We start from the raw sequence: 23,792 nt of genomic DNA on the forward strand, positions 1-23,792 counted from the left end.
TTTCTGGGTATATACCCAAGTGAATTGAAAGCAAAGACTCAAACAGGTATTTGCACACTCACGTTCATAGCAGCATTATTCACAATAGCCGAAAAGCAGAAGCAACCCAGGTGTCCACGGATGGATGAATGAATAAACAAAACATGGCATATGTATACAGTGGGGGGAGGGGTAAATAGGCAATTACTGTTTTAATGGGTAACTATGCAAGATGAAAGGAGTTCTGGAGATGGATGGTGGTAATGGTTGTACAAGAAAAGAATGTGAGTATACTTACTGCTACTACCGTACACTTAAAAAATGGTTAAGATGGTATATTTTATGTTATGTGTATTCTAATATATTTTTTAAACAATTATACAAAACCACAACATAATAGAGAATCACTGAATGGTGATTACAGAGGTGGAGTATAACATTTATATTTTATGACAACCCTGTGTCCTTGCCTACAATCATGGCTACCAAAAGAGGATTTAGTTATCTATGTAAGTCTCATTGTGCTTCACACCAGCATCCCACTTCAACAAGATTAATCAGGAAAAAAATGTCAGGGGAGGGCCAGTGCCACTGGCTGCAAGGACACTACCATCTAAAAGTTAGATTGTTATTGCCTGGCTACATAAGGTACTATCTCAGCAAGAAAGAAAGTGTCTGGGGGATCCCTGGGTGGCTCAGTGGTTTAGCGTCTGCCTTCAGCTCAGGGTGTGATCCTGGAGTCCCAGGATCGAGTCCCATGTGAGGCTCCCTGGATGGAGCCTGCTTCTCCCTCTGCCTGTGTGTGTCTCTGCCTCTCTCTCTCTCTTTCCTTGTGTGTCTCTCATGAAATAATAAAATCTTTACAAAAAAAAAAAGAAAAGAAAGAAAGAATCTGGTCTCCTTTTACTGCAGAAAAAGAACAGAGCTGGCTATAGAGTAACAGAATTAGATTAGGCCTTGAAAAAAATCAATACAAGTTGATGCTCAATGCCCAGAGCCCATCTTTCTAGTTTATTCAACAGAGCTTATAGCAACAAAATTGAAGAAAAATTCCGTAAACTAAATTATCCCTATAAAGTTCCCATTGGAAAGGAAAGGATCATCTTTATGAATAGAATTAAAGACATATTTAGTTGGAGAAGGAACTTCTTAAGGCTCATTCTGGCCTAGCAGAAGGAAGAACAGTGCTCAAAGACAAAATCAGCCCTGGTAGGTCAGTGAGCTGAGCAGCATCTTTCCTCAGCTGTTGGGATCACAGGGGTGCCTAGTGCCAGAAGACAGGCAGTGCCTTCCTAATCGTGGCCTTTCAAACTGAGGTGAACCAAACTTCCGTAACTTCATTCTTCAAGTGAATTCATTTGACAGAAGTTTTAATAAACTTAACGATGTTAAACATTTTCATGCATGTATACACTCAAAAGACCACCTCCCAAATCAAGAATATAAAACATTTTCATGATCCACAAAAGTCTCCTCATGCTCCTTCACAATCACTCTCTCTTCCAAAGGGGAAGCACTATTTTAACTTCCATTACCCGAGAAAAGTTTTCCTTGCTCTTGAACTTCATATAAATGGAATCATACAGCATATGTATTCCTTTTTTGTGTCTGGCTTCTTTATTCAACATGTGGTTTTGGAGTTTACTCATATTTTCATGCATATTTGTAGTTTGTTCTTTTTTATTGATGAGTAGTATTTCAAGGAGTATAACCAAAGAGCCAATAAGCATGAAAAGGTACTCAAAATCATTACTTATCAAGGAAATGCAAATTAAAACTACATGGTGATACCAGAGTGAATAAAGCTTTAAAAAGACTGGCAATGCCAAGTGTTGGTGAGGATATAGCAAAACTGGAACTCAAATACTATTGGTGGAAGTGTAAAATGAAGCAATCTTTTTTGGAAAAGTATTTGGCAGTTTCTAAGAAAATTAAACATAATTTATTCTATGACCCAGCAGCTCTATTCCTAGATATATATCCAAGAGATATGAGTGCATATGTATACAAAAATATCCATAGAAAAAATGCTCATAGTAGCTTTATTCATAATGATCCCAAAATGGAAATAACCCAGATATACAGATACATAAACTGTACTATATTCAAATGAAGAGTTTTTGAGGTTCTACTATGGGCAAAACATATCCTTCCTCCCTGTCGTCTCTTTCCTTAGTGGACAGGATACCTTTTTCTTAGGGATTTCATTTCATCCTCAGATCCTCTCAAAACAGGGAGGGAGCGTTGGACATTATGTATCTCCCAGGACCACATATATGCCTGACTTTCCCTGGCGATTGTCACATCCTAGATTCTGAGTCACATAGTAGTCAATAAATGTCCAATTTCATAAACATTTCCTGAGCAGGTTGCTAGACCCTGAGAGGAAGATACAGAAATAATTAAGATACAGTCCCTGCAGAGGAGATAGTGGTGGAGAGTGTGATTTTTGGAGTCAGAAAGATCTTGTTTGACTCCCAAGTCGTATTTGTGGTGTGCTCTTGGGCAAGCCCTGATCTCCTAATCTGTGTAAGGCATCTGCACAATGCAAATGATAATAATAGTGCCACCAAAAGAGCATTCTAAGAATTGCATGTGAAGTGCATAGCGCAGCGTCCTGTACTTAGGCAGTTATAAATCAATGCTATTGATGATGAGAATGTTCACCCTCTAGTGAGGAGAAAACGATAAACCATAACTAATTACATATTCAAAGCAGATGATCAGAAGTATTAAAATAGAAGTAAGAAGTGCTTTGGAGAAATAGAAAGAAGAAGCTAATTTGGGCTAGAGCATTATAGTAAGATTTCTCATAGAATTTATAGAGAGTTGGGTGTCAGTTGAGGAAACAAGAACCACAGCTCTAATTTTAATGAACAAATAGTGCAGTGAGAGGCAACAGGATATAATAAAAAGAGCATTAAGCTTGAAACTATACAGCCTTAGGTTTAAATGTAGCCTCACTCATTTATTAGCCATAGGATTTTGAACAAGTCACCTAAAACCTCCAAGCTTCTATTTCATCACTTGTAAACGATGGGAATTCCTATGTCTAGTGGCTGTTGAGGAGAAAAGAAAGTACTTATCAAACACCTAGCACACTGCCAGTTATTCCAAGCACACGTTTTCACAATCACATCAATTGAGTGAGAAACTAGGAGTCCACACACAGTTCCTCTTGGGATGAGGCTGGTGGTTCTTTTCAAAAAGGTGACATCATGAGCAAACTGAAGGCATTTGCCGACAGCAATGACTTTCACGGCAGTTATAAGACACTCAGAAAATCTAGCAGTCCTTCCAGTTAGGAAAATGCACACATACTTAAACATTTTTACATCATATCATTCAAGAGATTCTGAGACTCCCCAAAATGTAATCATGGAGCTGCCGAGGTTCCAGAACCTAGCACCAGAAAAAGAGAAGCAGGGCAGTGAACAGGGCAGGGCAGTGTGAGAGCAAATACGTGAGCAAAAACCTCTCCTCTGATGACATTTTTTTTTCTCACTCAAATAGTTTACCAAGCCTCAGCACCATCAACACCCTGCTGACCGAGCACTCCCTCAGGCTGCTGAGCTGACAGCAAGAGCCCTAGGGTTGCTACCTTGGGAACAAGGTCTTGTGTGCCTAGCGGTAAGCCCATGTGGGGTCATTCATCAGATCCGTACTGGCAAGCCACACCTTTCCTTTCCCCAAACTGATACCTACCCTAGAATACTCATGTGCCATCCTCGTATTGCCAAAGGGCCAGATTGATTGAGAGATTTTTTTTTAATGTTTTTTTTTTTCCAGATGGTTTGGCCCTGTGTGTAAATAGCATAAATGTTCCATGATGTTATGAGATACTGGCTTAGGAAAAAATCATGAATTGTCATCTGACCTGTCAACAGATGCTGCTATGTCTTTTTGAGAATGCCATGGGTGATTTGATCCTTTCCTCCTCCTCTTCCCCTTCCCCTTGTTCCTCTCTATCTCCTCCTCCCCCTTCATGTCCTCCTTCTTCTCTTTCATCATCATCATGCTGTTTCGTACCCATTCCTATTCCATTCTCGGCCCTCCTCTATGCCCCAGGAGGCTGATTCCTACAGATTCCACCTCTGAGTCTCCCCTGCTACACTGGCTAGAGGTCAGCATGTGGGCTACTTCTTCCCCACTCTTTACCTGCTTTGCCTGATTTCTAGCCATGGCTGCCTCCCTACAACCACGGTGCTGTGAAGCGGCCCTGGCTATAAGAATCCTGTTGTCACTGGGCTCCATAATACAATTTCTTCTCCTTGCCCCTTCAGGACTACAGGTGCCAGCAGTCTCTTATTGTTGCCAGATTCTGGGTGCCTCAACGTGTATGCTTACTTTCTTAACTCAACTCCAATCCTTCCATGGGTGTTTCTGGTGCTGATCTGAGTTAGGTTTGCATCTTGCCAGAACTCTGATGATGAGGTCATCTCTAACATCATCTTCTCTATGACTATTATTTGTTGGCTGCCCCTTATGCATCAGACATTGTGTTGTCTGCTTCACCAAAATTAACTCATTCACCCTTCACAATAATTCCCTGAAGAAAGTATTATTCTGCAGATGATGAAGTAGACTTACCAGTGTTGAGGATCTTAGTCCAGACACAACCAGTAAGTGGCAGAGTCAAAATTCCAACCTAGACCTTTCTACTGTAGAGCTTCTTTTTCACCACTACCAGCGGTTCTCCAATGCAGTCCGTGTCAGAATCACCTAGAATCTGTGTTACAGCTCCAGATTCTGGGAAACATATCCAGAGCCCTCTGTGAGGAAACCAGCTCCAGGTCTGAACAGGGGCGGTGAGGTTGGCTCAGGGTTATCTGATCTACAAGAGATAATTGCACAGGCTATTTGACAACCTATAGGGTGGCTGGCATTGAAACTCTGACCAGTATGGACACCAGTAATTAGTGAGGCCAATCAAATTCTCTCTCTCCAATTTAAATGAAAAATGCTAAGGGAATTCATCAGCAGGTACGGTAGGAGTGGGAAAAAAAAACCCATAAAGCAATGAGAGAGTGACATGGCCATATGGTACACAGTGACCAGTGATGCAGTAATAAGATAGCAGTGTCCTGGAGCCAACTCGAAGCCTGGACAATGGCTATTCATAGCTTCTGTTGAGATCCATTTCCTCTCACCCATCAACTCACCAGTGATCTAAGTAATCACTGGTCATGTCTTCCCTGAACCAGACTTATCTGAGCTGACACATTCCCTGATTTTTACAGAAAGACCTCTAAGCTAACACAAAAGAAGTAGCCTTCCCACCAGTATTCTTGTATTTTTACTGTCCACCTCTACAAACCATTATTCTCGTTGAAGCCAGAGTGATATTTCCAAAATGTAAATCTAACTTGATTACCCTCCTTGCTTAAAATCCACAAATGCTTTCCTATTCTTTTGACGTAGAGTGAAAATCCCCCACTGTGACCTACAAGCTTTTCATGGTCTTATCCAAAATGCCTCCTCTTCTTCCTCAGCCTCCGGTCTAGACACATTGGCCTTTCTTTCAGTCCCTCCTAATCACCATACTCCCGCCTGCCCCCAAGATTACTACAGGCTATTCCGTCTACCCACAATGTGGATCCTTTGACCTTTCATGTACTTAACTCCCACTCATCATCAAACATCACTTCCTCTGGGAAGCCTCTCTGATCTCCCTGACTGACACCAATTTCATAGCATCCCCTTGCATAGTACTGTTCCTGGGTGGGAATTTTTGTGTGATGACTTGATTATCTGTCTTTCCCCTAAGCTGTCTGGATCAGGGCCTGTGTTTGATTTTGCTCTTATTGTATCACCAGCACCAGCACCTGGCCTATAGCAGGCACTCAAATATTTGATGAATGTCTGAATGGTTTAATGTCCAGTAACACTAGCAAAAAACTCTTCTTTTTTTTTTTTTTGAAGTGAACATAACATCAAGATTTTATTGTCTTCATAACAAAATGAAGTTTAGAACTGGATCACTTGGCCCTTCCTCTTCTTATCTCCTCCCAGTTCAAAATGCTTGCATCTCTTAGATCTGCAGTTGGGCTCAGCACATTCAAGCCTCAGCACAATCTTCTTTGTAGTTTTTGCTTTTTTCTGGAAGATCGGCTTAGTCTGCCCACCATAGCCACTCTGCTTCCGGTCATAATGCCGCTTTCCCTGGGCATAAAGAGAATCTTTGCCTTTGTTGTACTGTGTCACTTTGTGGGGTTGGTGCTTACCACACTTCCTGCAGAAAGTCCGGCGGGTTTTAGGAACATTCACCATCGTTGCGAGAGTGCTATCGGCACGGAAAGAAGGCAAAAAGCTCTTCTAATAAAGCCTTATATAGTTGTCATGGAGTGAACAACAATAGTAACAGTGGGCAAGTGACTGTTGCTTAGGAAAGACCAACACACAACAAACGACCAGATATGTGTGGCTGTATGCACAGTAGCCGGGACCAAGCACTCCACTTGGAAGGGGACCCCAGTCCTTCTGCAGCCCCAACATCCACATTAGCACCTAGGAAAATGCCTAAAAGGTCAGTGGCACGTGGCTTTCCTTTAATGAGTTTCATTTAAGCTTGCAGGTGCATTTCCAAAGAGTTCGTGTCAACTCGATGGTCAAGATATTCTAAGTTTGGTACTTACTACCCACCCCAAAACAGCTGTAAGTTGGATTGGAGAAACAAAGGGAACAACTGGGCAGATTTGATTGCAAACTGAAAAGATGATTCGATTAACACAAATATCTTTGATTGCCTCTTGAGAAACATTTGTAAATCAAAATTAGCAAGGAGAGGCTGAGCATCTGCCTTCAGCTCAGGGTGTCATCCTTCATCGGGCTCCTGCATGGAGCCCACAAAAAAGAAAAAAAAAATTAGCAAGGAATTTAACTATACAACAAATTCTTTCAGATTACCCATGGCAGAGGGAAATTGTTTCATATCTTCAAATGTGTCAAATTATAACTAATAAATTCAAAATATTCTTTCTTGTGTAGTTTTATTTAGGAGATGTACTATAGTTCAGAATACTTTCTTGAACAATTAACAACTGCTAGATAGCACTCTGTTAGGTTAGGGTTGGAAGGTTTTGAGATAAATTGCATAAACTCTTGGTCTCAAAGCCCACACAGACTAATGGAGATTGTGGCAATAGAAAATAACAAAAGCCAAAAGAAAAAAAAAAGAAAAAAAGAAGAAAAAGAAGAAGAAAGAAAGAACACAAGCCATGCTGTAGGTGCATTGTATGCAAAATGAAAGATAGCACATTGTATAAAGGAAATAATAATGGTGCAGAGTTTCTAGAAAATCAAGAGGAACTCACCAAGAAGACCATAAAAGTTCTAAAAAACTGTACAGCCCTTGGGGACCTTGGGTGGTACAGTGGGTTAAGTGTCCAGCTGTTGGTTTGGGCTCAGGTTGTGATCTCAGGGTCATGATCTTAGGGTCGTGAGACCGAGCTGTGTGTGCTCAGTGTGGAGTCTGCTTTGGACTGTTTCTCTCTCTCCCTCTGCCCCTCCCCTGCTCGCTCACTCTCTCTCAAACAATAATAAATAAATCTCAGAAAAAAATCATAGAGTCCAGCTTCCTAATTTTAAAAATAAAAAAAAAAAGAGAGGCTCCTCAAAGTGATGCACTCTTGGCTAGTTAATACCAAATCCAGATCTTGAACCGGGAAGCTTCCTTTAAGGAATTGTCAAAGATGTGAACAAGTGCTATTGTTCTTATTGGCTTTCTTGAAAACCAATCTAGTCATTGTGGGTTGAAATATCAAGCAAACTTTGACTTGCAGTTTTTAAGGAAGTAAGATTCATCTGGCCCCTTATCCATTCTCTTCCTGATATATCAGTGAAATAATTTCCCCTAATGCACATCTGGTTATGCCATTACTTTTGATTGAAATACCTGCTTAATATCTGTCTTCAGTCCTAGACCTTAAGCCACAAGAGCGCACGAACATGTCCCCATCAGTCACTGAGGCATCTCCAACCCCCAGCACAGTACCTAGATTCAGAACAAATAAATCAACTTCAAATCCTAGTGTTTTATGGAACAAGGAGTTATTTTTTTCTTTTTCGTGTGACAGTCTGGAATGGGGGTTCAGGTCTATAGCAGATTTACTCAATGTAGCCATGTAGGGACCCAGGATGATAGTGATTTTAACATGAGGTTTCCAAAGTGCCCTGGATAATTTCTACGTCAGTCAGGTGGAAATGGGAAAGAACAGAGAAGAGCTTACATGGAAGGTGACCACACTTTTCCACTCCTTTTCCATTGGAGAGAATTTAACCCTGTGGGGACATAAAGGCAAGAAACACTAGGATATGTGCACTAGACATACTCGAGCATGTCTTTACTATGTGGCAAGGAGAAAAAGGAGTTTGAAAGACAGATGACTTTCCACCCACAGGGTCAGTGAAGGTTTACTGAAAACAAATTAATTTTTAAATCTTTGTATTGCTTTATTTGTAAAAATATTTTATTTATTTATTTATTTATTTAGAATGTGTGCATGCAGGGGAGGAGCAGAGGGAGAAAGAGACAGAGAATCCCAAGCTGACCCCCGCTGAGCACAGAGCCCAACATGGAGCTTGACCTCAAGACCCTGAGATCATGACCTGAGCCCAAATCAAGAGTCTGACCATTACCAGACTGAGCCAGCCAGGTGTCTCTGTATTGTTTTACTTGAGGTGTTGAAATAAATACCCAAGCTCCAAAATCATTCTGTTTCTCTCATTTTGTTGGCAGCATTTCGGTATCAAAACAACTGGCTACAATAAAAGGTAAGTCATGGGGTGACTGCAATGGTACGTATTTCTCTTCTACAGTGATAGCACACAAAGAATAAGAGGACATTAAAGAATGCCAGAGATGTAAGAGAACTTGTGGATACATCCTTAAATATTCATCATGTTCTTTTTTTTCCATTGTATCATTTATTTTTTTTAATTTCTTTTTATTGGAGTTCAATTTGCCAACATATAGCATAACATCATGTTCTTTTTTAAAGATTTGAGAACCAAGGTCCAAGAATTAGTTTGCCCAAACCTAGACGGTCCATAAGAGGCCAAGCAAAGATGAGAGCGTGGATCCTCTGACTCCTAATTCAGGCCACTTCCCATGAGCCCAGCTGCCTCTCTATGGGCTGCATCCTCAGTGTGTCCAGAGCAAGGCCATCAATATCTAGTTCACAAATGGTCATTGGACTCAGGATGCAATCGACCCCCAACTGCCTCTGTTGATGGAGTGAAAACACAGTGTGGCCAACCCTCAAAATGTAAATATTTCCCCTCAATTCAATTTTATCAAGAAAATATCTTTAGAGATAACAATATTGACATGGAAGGAACAATATAAGAAAAAAGTCATTCAAAATTTGGATCATTATTCCAAAATCTGTGGCTTTAAAATGTTTACAGAGTAATGAACATAAATGGATATTATTATATTGCAATTGTCTTTCTTCCTAGATGTCTAGCCAATATCTCCAAAGGAGACTCTATATTTTTATTTAAATAAATCTCCATCTCGATGAAACTACTATTTTTATACTATCACAATAAGAAAGCTATGATTTCTGTTTTACAATTTAAATGATTTTGGATACTTTTGATAATTGTCCCACCACATGTCTAATACAATTTATCCCTTCTCGGAGGTTGAGGAGAGTTGTAACTCTATCACTCTTACTGCCCTTGAAACACACATACACACACACACACACACACACACACACACACACACACCATTCCTAGGACCTGACTCCTTTCATCGGACCGTTGGGCCACATTTATTCCCATGCCTTAAAAAAGCACAGGATAAACATGGCTCAACTTCCCAGAATAGGTTTTATTCAGTGGCAAGTGGTTTTAAATGTTATCCACTGAAATAAGACACAGGCAGAGCATGGACTAGAGGTCAATATAAACCCACATTTTCTCTGCTGGCTGCTCGGCCCTATGCCCTGATCTCTTGAGGATAGAAATAGGGGATGAGTACATATTTGTACATATCCAAAGCAGTTTTGTAGCAGAGAATTTTGAAAAGCACTAGCGTACTGGGGAAACTACTGACCTAGAGAGACCTAGTTTTTAGTCCTGCCATATTACTACCTATGTGAACTGGGACAAACCACTTCTCTCCAGCAGGTCTTCATTTCTCCATTTGCAAAAAGAATTAATATTAGGAAAAGTTCTAAAATGAGGTGATTCTGACACCTTGCTTCACTGAGAGTTGGATTTGTTATGCTAATATGCCAGGAACTCACTAGATCTAATGTTTAGAGCTGTGTGCCATTTTCCAGGGAAGGTGAGGAGAACAAGGCAGAGGATGGCTCTGAAGTTCTGGTCAGCTCAGTACAACACACGTATACCGAGGCCCACAACACGCCAGGGCCTGGGAATGAGTGTAGTAAAGATAAATAAACTGTAGTAACTGTCCTCAGGAACACACTGTCTAGAACTGCTCTGTCCAGTATAGCAGCCGCCAGCCACGTGTAGATCTTGAGCATTAAAATGTGCTGTAAGTGTAATCAGTAAGTCAGATTTAAGACACTTAGTAGAACAAAGTGTAACATATCTCAGTAATTTATTTAGATTGATCACCTGTTGAAATGACAATATTTTTGATAGATTGGTTTAAATAAAATGTGTTATGGAAATGATTTTGTAAGCTTCTTTTCACTCTTTTAATGTGGCTACCGGAAAGATTAGATTATCATTATGGCTCACAGTACCTTTCTTTTGGACTTCTCTGATCCAGAAGAAAATTTAGACAGATGAACAGTTTTAGTGTGAGGGTTATGATAAGTTTATGTTCAGAGAATTAGAGAAGCACAAAGGAGGGACATGTTGCCCAATCTGGGGGTTTGAGAAAGAGTCCTATGAAATACACTGCCTGAAAAACAATATTGAAAGGCAGTGTGCACCGCAGTAAAGAACCATACTGCCTGTGTGACCTTGAGCAAGCTACTTACCTTCATGAGCCTCAGTTTCCTTATCTATAAAGTGGCGATGATATGGGGGAACCCACCTCTGAAGGCTAGTGTGAGAGCTAAGTAGTCGAACCCTGTGCATCCTATGGAGGAATGACTAGAATGTCAAATACTGCTCTGTAATTGTTCATTACTATTATCCTCCAGAACACAGGCACCGGGAAATTAGGTATTGCTCTCTTGATATTGCTCAGTGGCCCATCCCCAGAAGTAGGACAGAGCCTAGCAATAAATATTTCCCCCAAAAATATCTGTTGCAGAACAGTATGAGTAAGAGACTACACACGTTTAGTATTGTTAAATCATAAAAAGTAAAGTAGGAAATAGCAGGTGAGGTCAACATGAAGTGCCTGGTTTAGCACCCTCTCCAACACTCCCCTTCCAGAGGCAAGAAAGCTGATAAAAGATGCCAAAAAGAGAAACATTGACCCTTGGGTTTTTACTAGGACTTAGCTCTTTACAATATGCTTTCACATATTTGCTCACAACTCTGTGAGGCAGACAGGGCAGGAATTAAAAGGCAACATGCTGAGTTTATTAAGGGAAGAACCCAACCATAAAAACAGGAAACCAAAACATCTCACAAAGTATCATGAGTTATTGGTAAGACAACCAGAGCATCTTGTTATCTTTTATTTGTAATATTTTCTAGTTCAGTTCTTACTATGAACACATGCTATGTCATAGTCAAGGGGGAAATTCCTGCTGGGTTTAAAAGAATGGTGGAGAAGGAAGAGGAGTTGACTCATTCCAAATAGAGTCCCCATCTAGAATGCAGATGGACCTGAACTTCCTCCTGGAGCTGGACAATATCTGGAATCCACAGCCTCTGTGCAGATGGCCTTACAAAGAGATCCTCTAAACTGGCAGGTGTTTCTACGGTCTTTGTAGTCAAAGAGACTTTCAATTCTTTCATCTGCCACTTCTGAGCAATTTGACCTTAAAACTATTAATCTCTCCATGTGTCAATTTCCAATATGTAAAATTGAGACACAAATAGTACTACCTCTGTGGGTTTTACTAAGCATTAAATAAGATTATGTTTGAAAGGCATCTGGCACCGAGTAAACAAGGAAGGTGTCTGTCATTATTTGCAAACTCACTCACAGATTGCAAATACACCCCTTCCTCACCAGAAAGGTGTAGCCTGGAGAGCAAGAGGCTACCAGTAGAGCAGCTCATACTAAAGCCTTCCCAAATTGCTCCTAGTCATTACTTAATAAATCAAATGGCCAAAATTACTGAAGGAATATTTACCTCTTAGGGAATTACCTCCTCTAAGCAATTTGCTTCATAAAGACAGAGTAAATAGAGTTTATTCTTTAGCCGCTTAAATTCAAGGTTACCACCATATAGCATCCCACCCCCTCAAATACACACATCCCAGGAAAGGCAGATAGACACTAGCTAGAAGAATATACTTATCTTCTGGGATTTTGATAAGCAGCACAGTGTTGGGTAATCAAGGAGAATCTCAATTCTAACTGTAGGTTTCATGGATGTGGCAGAGATGAAGGGAAGAGGTGGTTAAGGATAGAGGGATAAAGAGCCAAAAATCAAATCCAAAGAAGCAGGGAATGTTCTGAGGCTGGAGCTCTAGGCTAGATGGAGAGCCAGCCACTAGACAAGCAGACAGAAGTAGGAAAGGTCAGGCACAAGCCATAGGCAGTGAGACTGAGGATCAGAAGCTAGAGAGGAGGGATGCCTTGGTGGCTCAGTGGTTGAGCATCTGCCTTTGGCTCAGGGCATGATCCCGGGGTGTCAGGATGGATCCCACTCTGGGCTCCCTGCATGGAGCCTGCTTCTCCCTCTGCCTGTGTCTCTGCCTGTGTGTGTGTGTGTGTGTGTGTCTTTCACGAATAAATAAATAAAATCTTTAAAAAAAGAAGCTAGAAAGGAAATCAGGGAGTAAGATGCTGAGGACACAGGTTTAGCAGACATTCATTCAACAAATATATATGAAGCACCTACTATGTGCCAGGCATTATCCTAAATATTGCAGGTTCCACAGAACACAAGACAGGCAAAAAGAAAAAAAAAGAAAAGAAAAGAAAGAAAGAAAAGAAAAGAAAAAAAAAGAAATAAGAAAGAAAGAAAGAGAAGAGAACAGAAAAGAAAAAGAAATCCCTATCATCATGAGGCTTATGTTTTCCACCTGGATTCAAATTCAAGTTCTGCCACTTATCATTAGTGTGTCCTCAGCAAGGTCACATCATTCCAGCATATCTAATGTGGTATGAGGATGAAGATACATACTGTTCCTGAGTTGGAAGAGTCAATATAGCAAATATATCAATTCTCCTCAAATTTCTCTGAAGGCTTACTACAAGTCTATATAAATATATACAGAAAGGGAAATGGCCTAGAATAAACAAGATAATTTTGAAAAAGAAGAAAGTGGGGGACTCTCTCTCCCCTATGTTTGGGTTTACTATAGGACTACAGGAATCAAAACAATGTGTTGTTGACAGAATAGGGAACCCAGAGATTGACATACAATATGCCCAACTGATTTTTGACAAAGATGTAAAAATGACTTAGCGAAGGAAGGATAGGTATTTTCAACAACTGGTGCAAAAGCAATTGGTCATCCACAGGTTGAAAAAATGAACTTGCTCCTAAGTCTCATGCCTTTTACAAAAAATGAACTCAAAATGGATCATGGATTTAAATGTAGACCATAAAATTATAAAACTTCTAGTTTTACATAGTACAAATCTTTCATAGGAGGAAAAATTGGCAATCAGACTTTGTAAAAATTAGAAAGTATTCCTCCACAAAAGATCTCAATTGAAAGGATTAAAAAACCCAACAATTGACAGACTGGAAGAAAATATTTGCAAAAAAAGTCTGATTCCTTTTCAGGGGCTGTAAGCTCTACATGGTCCAGTCTCACCTCCTTTCCTAATCAAACACCCTTCTAGGTTCCTGCCACACCTGTCTCCTTCCAGCTCCCTCAACCCGCCAGACTCACTCTGATCTGTGCCTTCATACGTTCTGCTCCCCAAGCCTGGGACATCTGGAATAACCCGAATCCCAGCCTGACACCCCCACCCCAACACTTTCACATGGCAAGATCCTTCCTATCCATTAGGTCTTAGCTTAAATGTTTGTCTATACACAGAGACCTCCAAGACTAGCTATCTAAGTAGTTTTCCTCCCAGATGTATTTTTAAAATTTTTTTCTGTCTCTGCGCCTTTCTTTGCCTCATACATCACAAGTTATAAGTATGTGTAATATATATATGGACAAATAACCATTGAATATACATTAAAACAAACAGATTCATAGACACATCTCTTCTTGATTATTGCTTATTATCTCAATAGATTGCAAAGTATATTGTAAGAGGGCAGAAGCCACATCTAGTTGTGTCACTTCTGGGGGCTGAGTCCCTTAGGAAAATACCAGAAGTATAGTGCGCTCTCAATACAAAAGTTGTGTTATCCTCTCTGATCATCGTTCTTTGTAGCAACAATTGTTGCACAATACCTGGGCTAAAAGCTGTAGGATTTTGTTTTCCTTTTATTTCCTTCTTATTCATTCATTATAAAGCATGTACAAGCACCTACTATGTAGCAGAAATTTGTGCCAATCACTGGGAATACAGTGATAAAGATACGATCCCTGGTCTCTGGAACTTGCTTTTTAGTTGAGATGAAAGACCATTAAAAATGCAATGACTGTAATATGTGAGAAGTTCTATGATAGAGGATTGCAAGGGCCTAACAGGACAGAGAACAAATGACTTTTTTGTACTGCACCTTGTGTAGTTCTGTGTTCACTGGGTGCTACCCACCGGAAAGAAGTGAGTTAGCACCGCCCTTCCAAGGGGTTGAAACCAGAGAAACCAGCTGGGAAGTCATTATGACTGAGGCTGTAAGTCAAAGGGAGTCCCTTATCCATCATGATATCAAAGAGCTTGCTTTGGATGCCATCCCCTGTATCACACTAGCATGAGGTGATGCTCTGACATAGAACCCAAACTTCACAAGAGCAGGACTTTGTCTTATTTAGTGTGGTATCCTCAATGCCAGAGTCTGAGCCTAGTACATAGTAGGTACCCCTTCAATATTTTACAGATCAGAAAACCAATGCTAAGAAACGTGAGGTGTCTTCCCAAGGTCACATGACAAACAGGTAGGCAATCTCATCCTAATTCAAATAATTCTTTTGCTCCTGAAGAAACTTTTGTTTCCATTATTTAAAGATCCAGAGTCAGATGTCCCTACATCCCACTCTCAGATAGGTGGCAAAAATTCCAAGGACAGGGCCACATTGACATGACCTGCACCCCCTGGGTCCCTTGGGAAATATAACCCCATGTCTGGAAAAGGGTCATTCCTAACCTAGACTATGTCATTTCTTCCCTCACAGCTCTCAAGAAGGGCTCAGATCTGGAAAAAGCCATTGCTACCATCGCTCTGATTTTCAGAAACTCTTCTGACCCCGATGGTAAACTTGGAAAAGCTACTGCCAAAAATCTGCTGCAAACACAATTTAGGAATTTCACAGAAGTAAGTGAATTAACAGGCATGAAGAAATAGGAGCCACATCATAATGGAGGGCCCAAAGAGCCAACAATCAAGTTGTTTCATTCAACAATGTCTAATGAATACCTACCATATGCCAAGAAGTGAGCTGAGCACTAGAGTTAATGCAATGAACAAGCTAACAATCCAGCAGTGCAGAGACACATGCTGAAAAAGTAATTAGAAATATTCAAATAACCATAAAACAGTAGAGCATGCATTTAAAAACAGAGGGACCATCTTGGGGTAGTCGGTCAAAGAAGCACTCTTGGGGGAAAAAAAGGTATAGCTGAGATCTGAAGAATGAGCAAGAGTTGGTAATGCAAGGGAAGTGGGTGGGGGCTGAGAATGATAGCATTCCAAGCAGAGGGAATGGTATATGCAAAGCCTGGTAGGGATGGTCAATGACCTGGGACAGCCAAGAAGTAGTTGATGAGAAGGGAGAGGAAAGCAGGAAGCACTAGGAGATAAGGCTGAGGAGGCAAAGAGAAGTGAAATTACAGAGGCACAGCCTGAGGGTAGGAGAAAGCCAGGCATGGTCTCTTAGTCCAGGACTAAGAAATTACACCACCTGCAGAAGGAATTGGGGTGGGGGTCGGACAAAGAGAGAGTGTCTGTGACGGAGCATCCAAACCAAGGACAATGATGCTTGGGACGAAGGTGGTGAACAGGAGAGACATCTGGAAGGTGGAATGAACAGGATCTGATAACTGATTGGCTGTAGTGTTGATAAATAGGAAGAGCAAATGTTGATGCCCCAGTTTCTGACCCTGGGAAGAAGTAGGTGGTGGCCTTATTCCCAGAGAAGACAAAGATTGGAGTATAAGCAGATTTGAGGTGAGGTGAGGTGGGGGAGAGGTGATGAGTTCCATGAGAATGTGTCAATTTTAAGATGTCCCTGAAACATGCCAGAGGAGAAACAGAGCAACAGGACATATGACTTGGGAGATCAGAATAGAGATTTGTGCTGGCAATATAGAAGTCAGAGTTAGGTCACCGACCTCAATTACATACAGGCATATTCCCCAACCTTCAGTCACTGAAATACTAATATTTTCCCCACATCTACCTATAGCCTGTATGATAATTCACTTAGAACTTTTTTCTTTAACTCCCTACTTAAATAAATTTATAGGAATACTTTATCATGATTATAAATGTCAATTCAGTGGGTAAAAATGGAAGGTAGTAAAAGAATAGATGACTATTAATTTGTATTTAATATTTATTCCTATATCACCTAAAACTGCATTACATTCTACAAGCATACTTTGGGAAATGCTGGCATAGGAGAAATGTGTAAGAAGAAAAGGGGGGCTCGTGCAGTCTAGACCACCAATATTTATTGGTAGGTAAATAAAGGAAATATTTCCTTTCCTAAAAAGGAAGCAGTGTCTAGGGTGCTGTGTGTGTTCTGAGAAATTAAAAAGATGAGTATTATAATTCTATTAAAATGTAAATGTGTGGGCTTTCATATAGGACAGTCATCCACCAGGGGACTCTGGGCCAAGGGGACAACTTCCTGTGAATCTGATTATTTCAAAAGACTATGTGAGAAATCAACCTTGGATCTGGATCCACGAATAAGAGATTTTTTTAAAAACCCAGTTTCACTGAAACAGAGACTAGAATGATGGTTGCCAGGGCCCGGAGGGAGGGGGAAGCAAAGTGATATAGGTCAAAGGGCACACATTTTCAATTACAAGAAGAATAAGAATCCTTTGTATTGTTCTTTGAATTTTCTTTTTTAAAGAAAGACTTTTTCAGCCAGAATTAGTAGGCAGAATTTGACAAGCAGTAAGACATTCTAGAGAGTCTTTAAGGAAGGTGTGGGTGAGTAAATCCTGTAACATTTGCCTACATCAGAGGCCAAAAGAATGACAGATTCCAGAGAGAAAAAGGTCTCCTGGCTGGTGGCTGGGCAAATACTCAGAGAACTTTCAACAAACATGAGAATGAGCACCTAGCAGAGGGTCACTCTGATGTACGTATAGTCACCTCCCCCGTCATGAGCAGGGTAGTTCCCAGGTCCCTGTGGAGGCCGAAGCCAGGGACAGAACTGAGCCCTCTACAGACCACGTTTCCCTATGAACACAGTGACTATGATAGTTTCATTTATAAAGTAGGCACAGTAGGAGAGTCACAATACTAATAATAAAATAGAACAATTATAACAACATACTCTAATAAAAGTTACATGAAGGTGGTCTTTCCCTCAAAGTACCTTATTGGATGGTACTAACCCTTCTTGTGACCACGTGACTGAGGTGAAGGGAGGTGAGTGATGGTGGGCCCTGTGACCTCACATGAGGCTTCTATAGACCTTCTGATGATTTGTCAGAAGGAGAATGGTTGCTTGGGGATCACAGTTGATCACGGGAATTGAAACTCTGGGAGACCTTGGATAAGGGGAGGGGTGGTGCTATAATTCATTAACCCCTCTGAGAACAGCTGGTGGGGGGGGGGGAGTTAAAGCCAAATCATTCAGAAAGACACCTTTAGCCTCGTGTTCCTCAGTGTAGGCTACACTTGAGAAAGGCAGCCAATTCCTGGATCTCCCGCAGCAGACACATCCCTGCCTCCTACGAGAGGCACCCAAAAGCAGAAGCCACACTTCAGGAGACTCCAGGGGACTCAGGGGCATTCTCAATTTTAGTAGCAATAGTTTAACTTCATGGACCAAATGTGTAATGTCAGAATGCTGCCTTGGATGGAGCACCCAGCTCTGTGAGATTCCTTAAGGCAGGTGGGGGCATTCAAGGCCATGGCTAAAGATGGCAGCCCCTTAGTTACTAACCGGGCTTCCTCCTACATCCCCATGTGGAGTTCTTTGGTAAACAGAGATGGATCTTTTAGCTGAGGCCTGCATTCTGAGGAGAGCATCTCCTTTCTCATAAGCTAACAAGACTTGGGGGATCTTAATCCTCTGTAGTCAGCCAGATACAATAAAACTGAGCTTTTAAATGTACTGTTAAGAAGATATAAAAAACAAGGGGTACCTAGGTGGATCAGTTGGTTAAGCATCAGAGTCTTGGATTCAGCTCAGGTCCTGATCTCATGGCTTGTGAGATGGATCCCTGCATTCAACTCCCCACTCAGCAGGAGCCTGCTTGGATATTCCTTGCCTCAACCCCTTACCCCACTCACTCTTCCTGCCTCTCTCTCTCTCTCAAATAAATAAATAAATAAATCTAGAAGAAGAAGAAGAAGAAGAAGAAGAAGAAGAAGAAGAAGAAGAAAGAAGAAGAAGAAGAAGAAGAAGAAGAAGAAGAAGAAGAAGAAGAAGAAGAAGAAGAAGAAGAAGAAGAAGAAGAAGAAGAAGAAGAAGAAGAAGAAAAGGAGAAGGGGAAGGAGAAGGAGAAGGAGGAGGGAGAGAGGGAGAGAGAGGGAGAGGAGGAGGAGGAGGAGAAACTAAGACAAGATGGCTAGTCAGTCCCCAAGAGGGCTAGACCTGGGTCAACTCTGGTGCTCTTCCAATATGCAGGGAAAAAAAGAGATCTAGCACACCTGGGTGGCTTAGTGGATTAAGCCTCCAACTTTGGTTCAGGTCTTGATCTCAGGGTTCTGGGATCAAGCCCCAGGGTGAGTCTGCACTCAGTGGGCAGTCTGCTTAGAATTCTTTCCCTCTCCTTCTACCTTCATGCTCACTCTCTTAAATGAATAAATAAATAAATAAATAAATATTTTAAAAAGAAAAAAGTGAGATCTACACCCACCTCTGACCCTTGAGCAGTGTGCCATTCCACCAGTAAGTAATCCTATCTCTACCTTGGATCTGACCCTTTCAACATAGCACTTAGTTGTCCCTGCAGTGAGGCAGGGGAAGCTCTTTCACCCTCACTGTTAGGTGGGACCTCTTGAGAGAAACAAGAGCCTAGAGAAACAAGAATGGTCTAGCCTGTAAGAGGAATGTATCATCATTCCTGAAGGGCCTTAGTCATTGCTGTGATAGCTTTTTACAGCTAGCACATGGGTGAGCATTTGGGGTTGAACTAAATGCAAACATAGCTCAGAATAACAGAGAACCAAATGACCTTAATGTTTTAATGCCACTTGGGAAGATATTTCACAAGCTGTGGTGGGAAACTAAAAAGCCTCTCCATGTATGTACTACTCATATGTTTTCCTTCAATCTATTTATGAGGACTATGGACTTGGGTGTGATTTATGATCAGACTAAATGCTGAACAGTTTTCCAAAGCACAGATTTTCTATTAGCATTTTTTATTTCACATATCTGGACATTTTTATTGTTCAGTGCGACACAGAGTGAATTTCTCCCATAACAAAGAGATAATGTTTTTAAAAAAGAAAGAGATTATATTTTGAAATTCTTTTTTTAAAAAAAGATTTTATTTATTTATTCATGAGAGACACAGAAAGAGGCAGAGATAAAGGCAGAGGGAGAAGCAGGCTCCTTGCAGGGAGCCCAATGCGGGACTTGATCCCAAGACCCCAGGATCACGCCCTGAGCCAAGGCAGATGCTTAACTGCTGAGACACCAAAACATCCCATATTTTGAAATTCTGAAAACATGACGTATCTATGTTTCTAGAGAGGCAGATAGCTTAGTAGTTTAGAGTGTGGGCTCCAGGATCAGGAAGCCAAGACTATGAATTTGGCTCTATACCAATAGCTGCCTAGGTTGAGGCAAGTGACTTAATTCTCACTGAATCTTTGGTGTTCATCTGTAAAGTGGGGATAATAATAATATATTCAATAAGGTCACCATGGAAATTCAGCAAAATAACCCATGAAAAGATTTAACATGGTGCTCAACTAGTAGCACTAGTAGCAACTTGACATGATATTGTTAAGAACATGTTATGTTACAATAACATGTTAATAACATGTTTCTTATTGCTTGTTATCTGTAAAACCAAGGTGGCAAACCGAATTTAGTTTTTACTTATTCTTTATTCTCACAGGGCCAAGAAACCAAACCCAAATACAAAGACCTCCTTTCTGAACTCAACGAGCACACTGAAGATAAACTTGATTTTGAGGATTTCATGATTTTGCTCTTAAGCATCACTGTAATTTCAGATTTGCTGCAAAATATATGGAGTGTAAAAATCATGAAATAAATAGCTTTAAATATGCAGTTAGACAAAATAATAGCAATAGACAGTGTTAAACGTTTAAAGATTTTTCCTCATTTTATTTTAAATTAATTGAGCCTACTGCTCATGAATCTGGGATTGCCTGGGGGTGGTTCTGATTGCTAGTATTTAGATTCAATATAACTCGAAAAGTATATGCATACTCTTGAGGAATGTTTGAATAATATAGTCTCTGGGTGCTTTACAATAAGATAGAATTGATACCACTGAATATCAAATTGCTTTTGCTTAGTAGTGACTTAGAACATGAACACTTTCCTTATAGTCATTAAGTTGCTCATTCATTCATTCATTTATTCATTCATTGATAGTTGTCGAGCCTCTAATTGATGGTACTGCTAAATATACAGTAATGAACTATCTCCATAATCTCCACCCTGGGACATGCCTGCATAAGTCTAGCAGAAGAGAAGTAGACACTTAACAATGTATTAGTCAATTGCATATACGATATAACTATGATAAGGGCATCAGGATGCTAAAAGAGTTTATTACTTGACCTGGGTTCAAAAGTTGTAGAAACTTTACTGACATTCTGCAAAAGGCAGGGGGAGGAAGATCAGTGGTTACCAGAACTGTGGGTGGGAAGCGAAGTTGTTCACAAATGGGCGCAGGGGAACTTTTGGGGGAGGTGGCAATGCTTTATATCTTGATTGTGGTGGTGGTTACATGACTGCACACATTTGTCAAACTCTTAGAACTTTACACTAGATAAAAAGGGTAGATTTTGCTGTATGTGAATTATACCTGAATAAATGTGACTTAAAACCAAACACCCCAATATCCTTATAATCTCTGTCAACTTTGTGTTGCCAACCAACAACTTTTGAGAATATCTTTTAAAAGTGAGTATGTTTCAGGGACCCACATCTGCTTATATTCATGCTTGTGTTCCTGAGTTTAAATTACACTCACTCACACACACACACACACACACACACACACACACAGGTCAATGCCTGAGCCTTTGAGACAGACTTTCACAAAGACTTTTACTCACTGTAAAATTATTGTAACTTCCAAAACCCCTCCTCCTTATCTTGACTTTTCTTCCCAGCCCACCACCAAAAGCCTCACATACATATGTGAAGAAACCCTTTCAGGAGGGAGAACTTCACCCCTGGTCTCACCCTACAGTGTTCCCAATCCACCAAGACCTGACCCCTTGACCCTTTCCTTTTTCCAAACCTCAGACATTCTAAGTGTAAGGGTCTACATATTTGTGAGAAAAAGCTCCAGACTTTACCCTCTATCACCATTTTAATAGGAATTACAAGTGTCCAACAGGGCGCATACTAAATGCCAGGCACCCTTTTAGGGGCTTTACAAATAGTAACTCATTTAACCCCCATAACAACTCTCTGAGGTAGGTATTAGTATTATTCTCTTACAGATGAGGAAACTGAAGGACAAAGGTTTTGATGTTTCCAAAGTCACATAACTAGCAGATTTGAGAGTTTTCTGTCCTCTCTGTGGGCAACTCTAATTTTTTTATATTTGCTAATTTTTTTTAATATTAGAATTCATCGTGAGCAATAATAGTATAATTCACCAGAAATAACTGTGCACATTTCAGGCACGGTGTGAGAGAGAGGCACCAGCTGGGTCCTGGGGAAGCATTTGGTATCCCTCAAATAGAACTCTGTGGGCTGCTCTCCCTCAAAGCCCTTTGTATCCTAGTCACAAGTAGCTGAATATGGCAGCCTGGGTGACCAATGAAAAGGTCAAATTCACACCTTTCAGAGAAGGGGAAAAGAGGTGCTGGCCAATGGTGTTATGAGGAATCTTGGAACCATTCCAACCCTCTGGGATCCAAGTAAGAATTTTTGAAAATCCATCCCAGATGGAAAGTCACGCTCCTCTGAGGAGGATATCAATTATAGAATCTATTTTAGCTTGATGCAAAGAATGAAAACAGAGCCAAAGCACGTGAAGCACTAGTGACAGATAAATCAATGAACATGATGCTAAAATAATAGATCACAAAAGCCTCCCTCACTTCTTGGTTCCTGTCCTAGACCGTGAGCTCTACTCTTAAGACAAAGGTGCCATCTTGAAATGTTACTGTTCATTGTAGGTGAGATTATGGATACAAATCTGTCTTGATATTTCTTGGCTGCAAGGAAAAACACCATTATATCACACACACACACACACACACACACACATACACACACACACACACAGGAAAAAGGTAAGGACTGTATGCATCACAGGGGGATATAATGAAATGAAAGGTCAGAGAATTCCATTAATGTGCACAAAATACTGGAAGCAGTAACAGAAAGCAAGGCCAAGATTTTTTAAATTTTTTTTAAAGATTTGTTTTATTTATTTGAGAGAGAGAGAGAGAAAGAGCACAAGCAGGGGGAGCTGCAGAGGGAGGAGAAGCAAACTCCCCACTGAGTAGGGAGCCCGATGTGGGGCTCCACCCCAGGACCCTGAGACCATGACCTGAGCCAAAGGCAGACATTTAACCGACAGAGAGCCACTCAGGTGCCCCAAGGCCAATATTTTGTGCTTAGTTTCTCTTAAATGAATTGATTTCTTGGTCTCTGCATCTGTCTACAATGTGGCCATTTTTCTGCATTCTCTCCTTCCCTCCCTCCTACCCATGCTCCTTCATTCTCATTTCTAGCTTTATCTCTACCTTCCTTTTTATCTCTATCTCTTGACCAGTTCTTTCTGCTTCTTGGCACAAGAACAAACACAATGTCCCCATTGCTAACTTCACCTCTCTCTTTAAATGCTTAACAGACACTCAGTGGCAGCTCAGAAACCCAATTCCTATCCCCAAGAGAGAGAATCTGATTGTCTGCATTTGAGTAGGGACTCCTGATCTACTTGTCTGCATTCAGAGAAGCAAATCGCACACCCACTCAGCAGGGACTGTGGGAACTGAGTCTTTACAAAGTATATGGGCAGGTTCTCAAAGAAAAAAGGGAGGAGCTGGAAAAGAAATGATTGACAGGGGAAATTAACAACCATCTCTAATACAAAATCTGTAACTGGGACTGGAAGGTAATGTTATTTGCTTCTCACGTATGGGTTCAGTAAAAGTGTCTTGATGGAATAATCTCATTTATTATTCTTAGTGAAATCTTTCTTGCATTGTCACTATATAAAAGGAGCTAACCTGAGCCTCCCTGGGAAGTTTTCCTGTGATTAAATAGAG

At 40.7% G+C, this 23,792-nt stretch overlaps 2 protein-coding genes across 2 annotated transcripts; one reads left to right on the forward strand and one right to left on the reverse strand.

The window, feature by feature from the left end:
* Positions 1 to 5,883: 5,883 nt before the first annotated feature.
* Positions 5,884 to 6,279, reverse strand: LOC121496163 (60S ribosomal protein L36a-like). Its single transcript, XM_041764472.1, has one exon. It carries the CDS (start codon positions 6,247 to 6,249, stop codon positions 5,947 to 5,949), a length of 303 nt encoding a protein of 100 aa, XP_041620406.1. The 5' UTR covers positions 6,250 to 6,279; the 3' UTR covers positions 5,884 to 5,946.
* Positions 6,280 to 6,395: 116 nt separating this feature from the next.
* On the forward strand, positions 6,396 to 20,581 carry SNTN (sentan, cilia apical structure protein). The gene is made up of 4 exons (XM_041760666.1): positions 6,396 to 6,505; positions 8,717 to 8,751; positions 15,340 to 15,479; positions 20,423 to 20,581. Exons 1-4 carry the CDS (start codon positions 6,396 to 6,398, stop codon positions 20,579 to 20,581), a joined length of 444 nt encoding a protein of 147 aa, XP_041616600.1.
* Positions 20,582 to 23,792: the final 3,211 nt, after the last annotated feature.

The sequence above is a fragment of the Vulpes lagopus genome, chromosome 7 (assembly GCF_018345385.1).
Source record: "Vulpes lagopus strain Blue_001 chromosome 7, ASM1834538v1, whole genome shotgun sequence".
Taxonomy (NCBI): Eukaryota; Metazoa; Chordata; class Mammalia; order Carnivora; family Canidae; genus Vulpes; species Vulpes lagopus.

Excerpts from the sequence above, each read along its gene's own strand:
- LOC121496163 (XM_041764472.1), bottom strand. The coding sequence starts at position 6,249 with ATGGTGAATGTTCCTAAAACCCGCCGGACTTTCTGCAGGAAGTGTGGT.
- SNTN (XM_041760666.1), top strand. The coding sequence starts at position 6,396 with ATGTGTGGCTGTATGCACAGTAGCCGGGACCAAGCACTCCACTTGGAA. Across the intron at positions 8,752-15,339 it reads ACAACTGGCTACAATAAAAG|CTCTCAAGAAGGGCTCAGAT; the intron begins GTAAGTCATGGG and ends CTTCCCTCACAG. Across the intron at positions 15,480-20,422 it reads AATTTAGGAATTTCACAGAA|GGCCAAGAAACCAAACCCAA; the intron begins GTAAGTGAATTA and ends TTATTCTCACAG.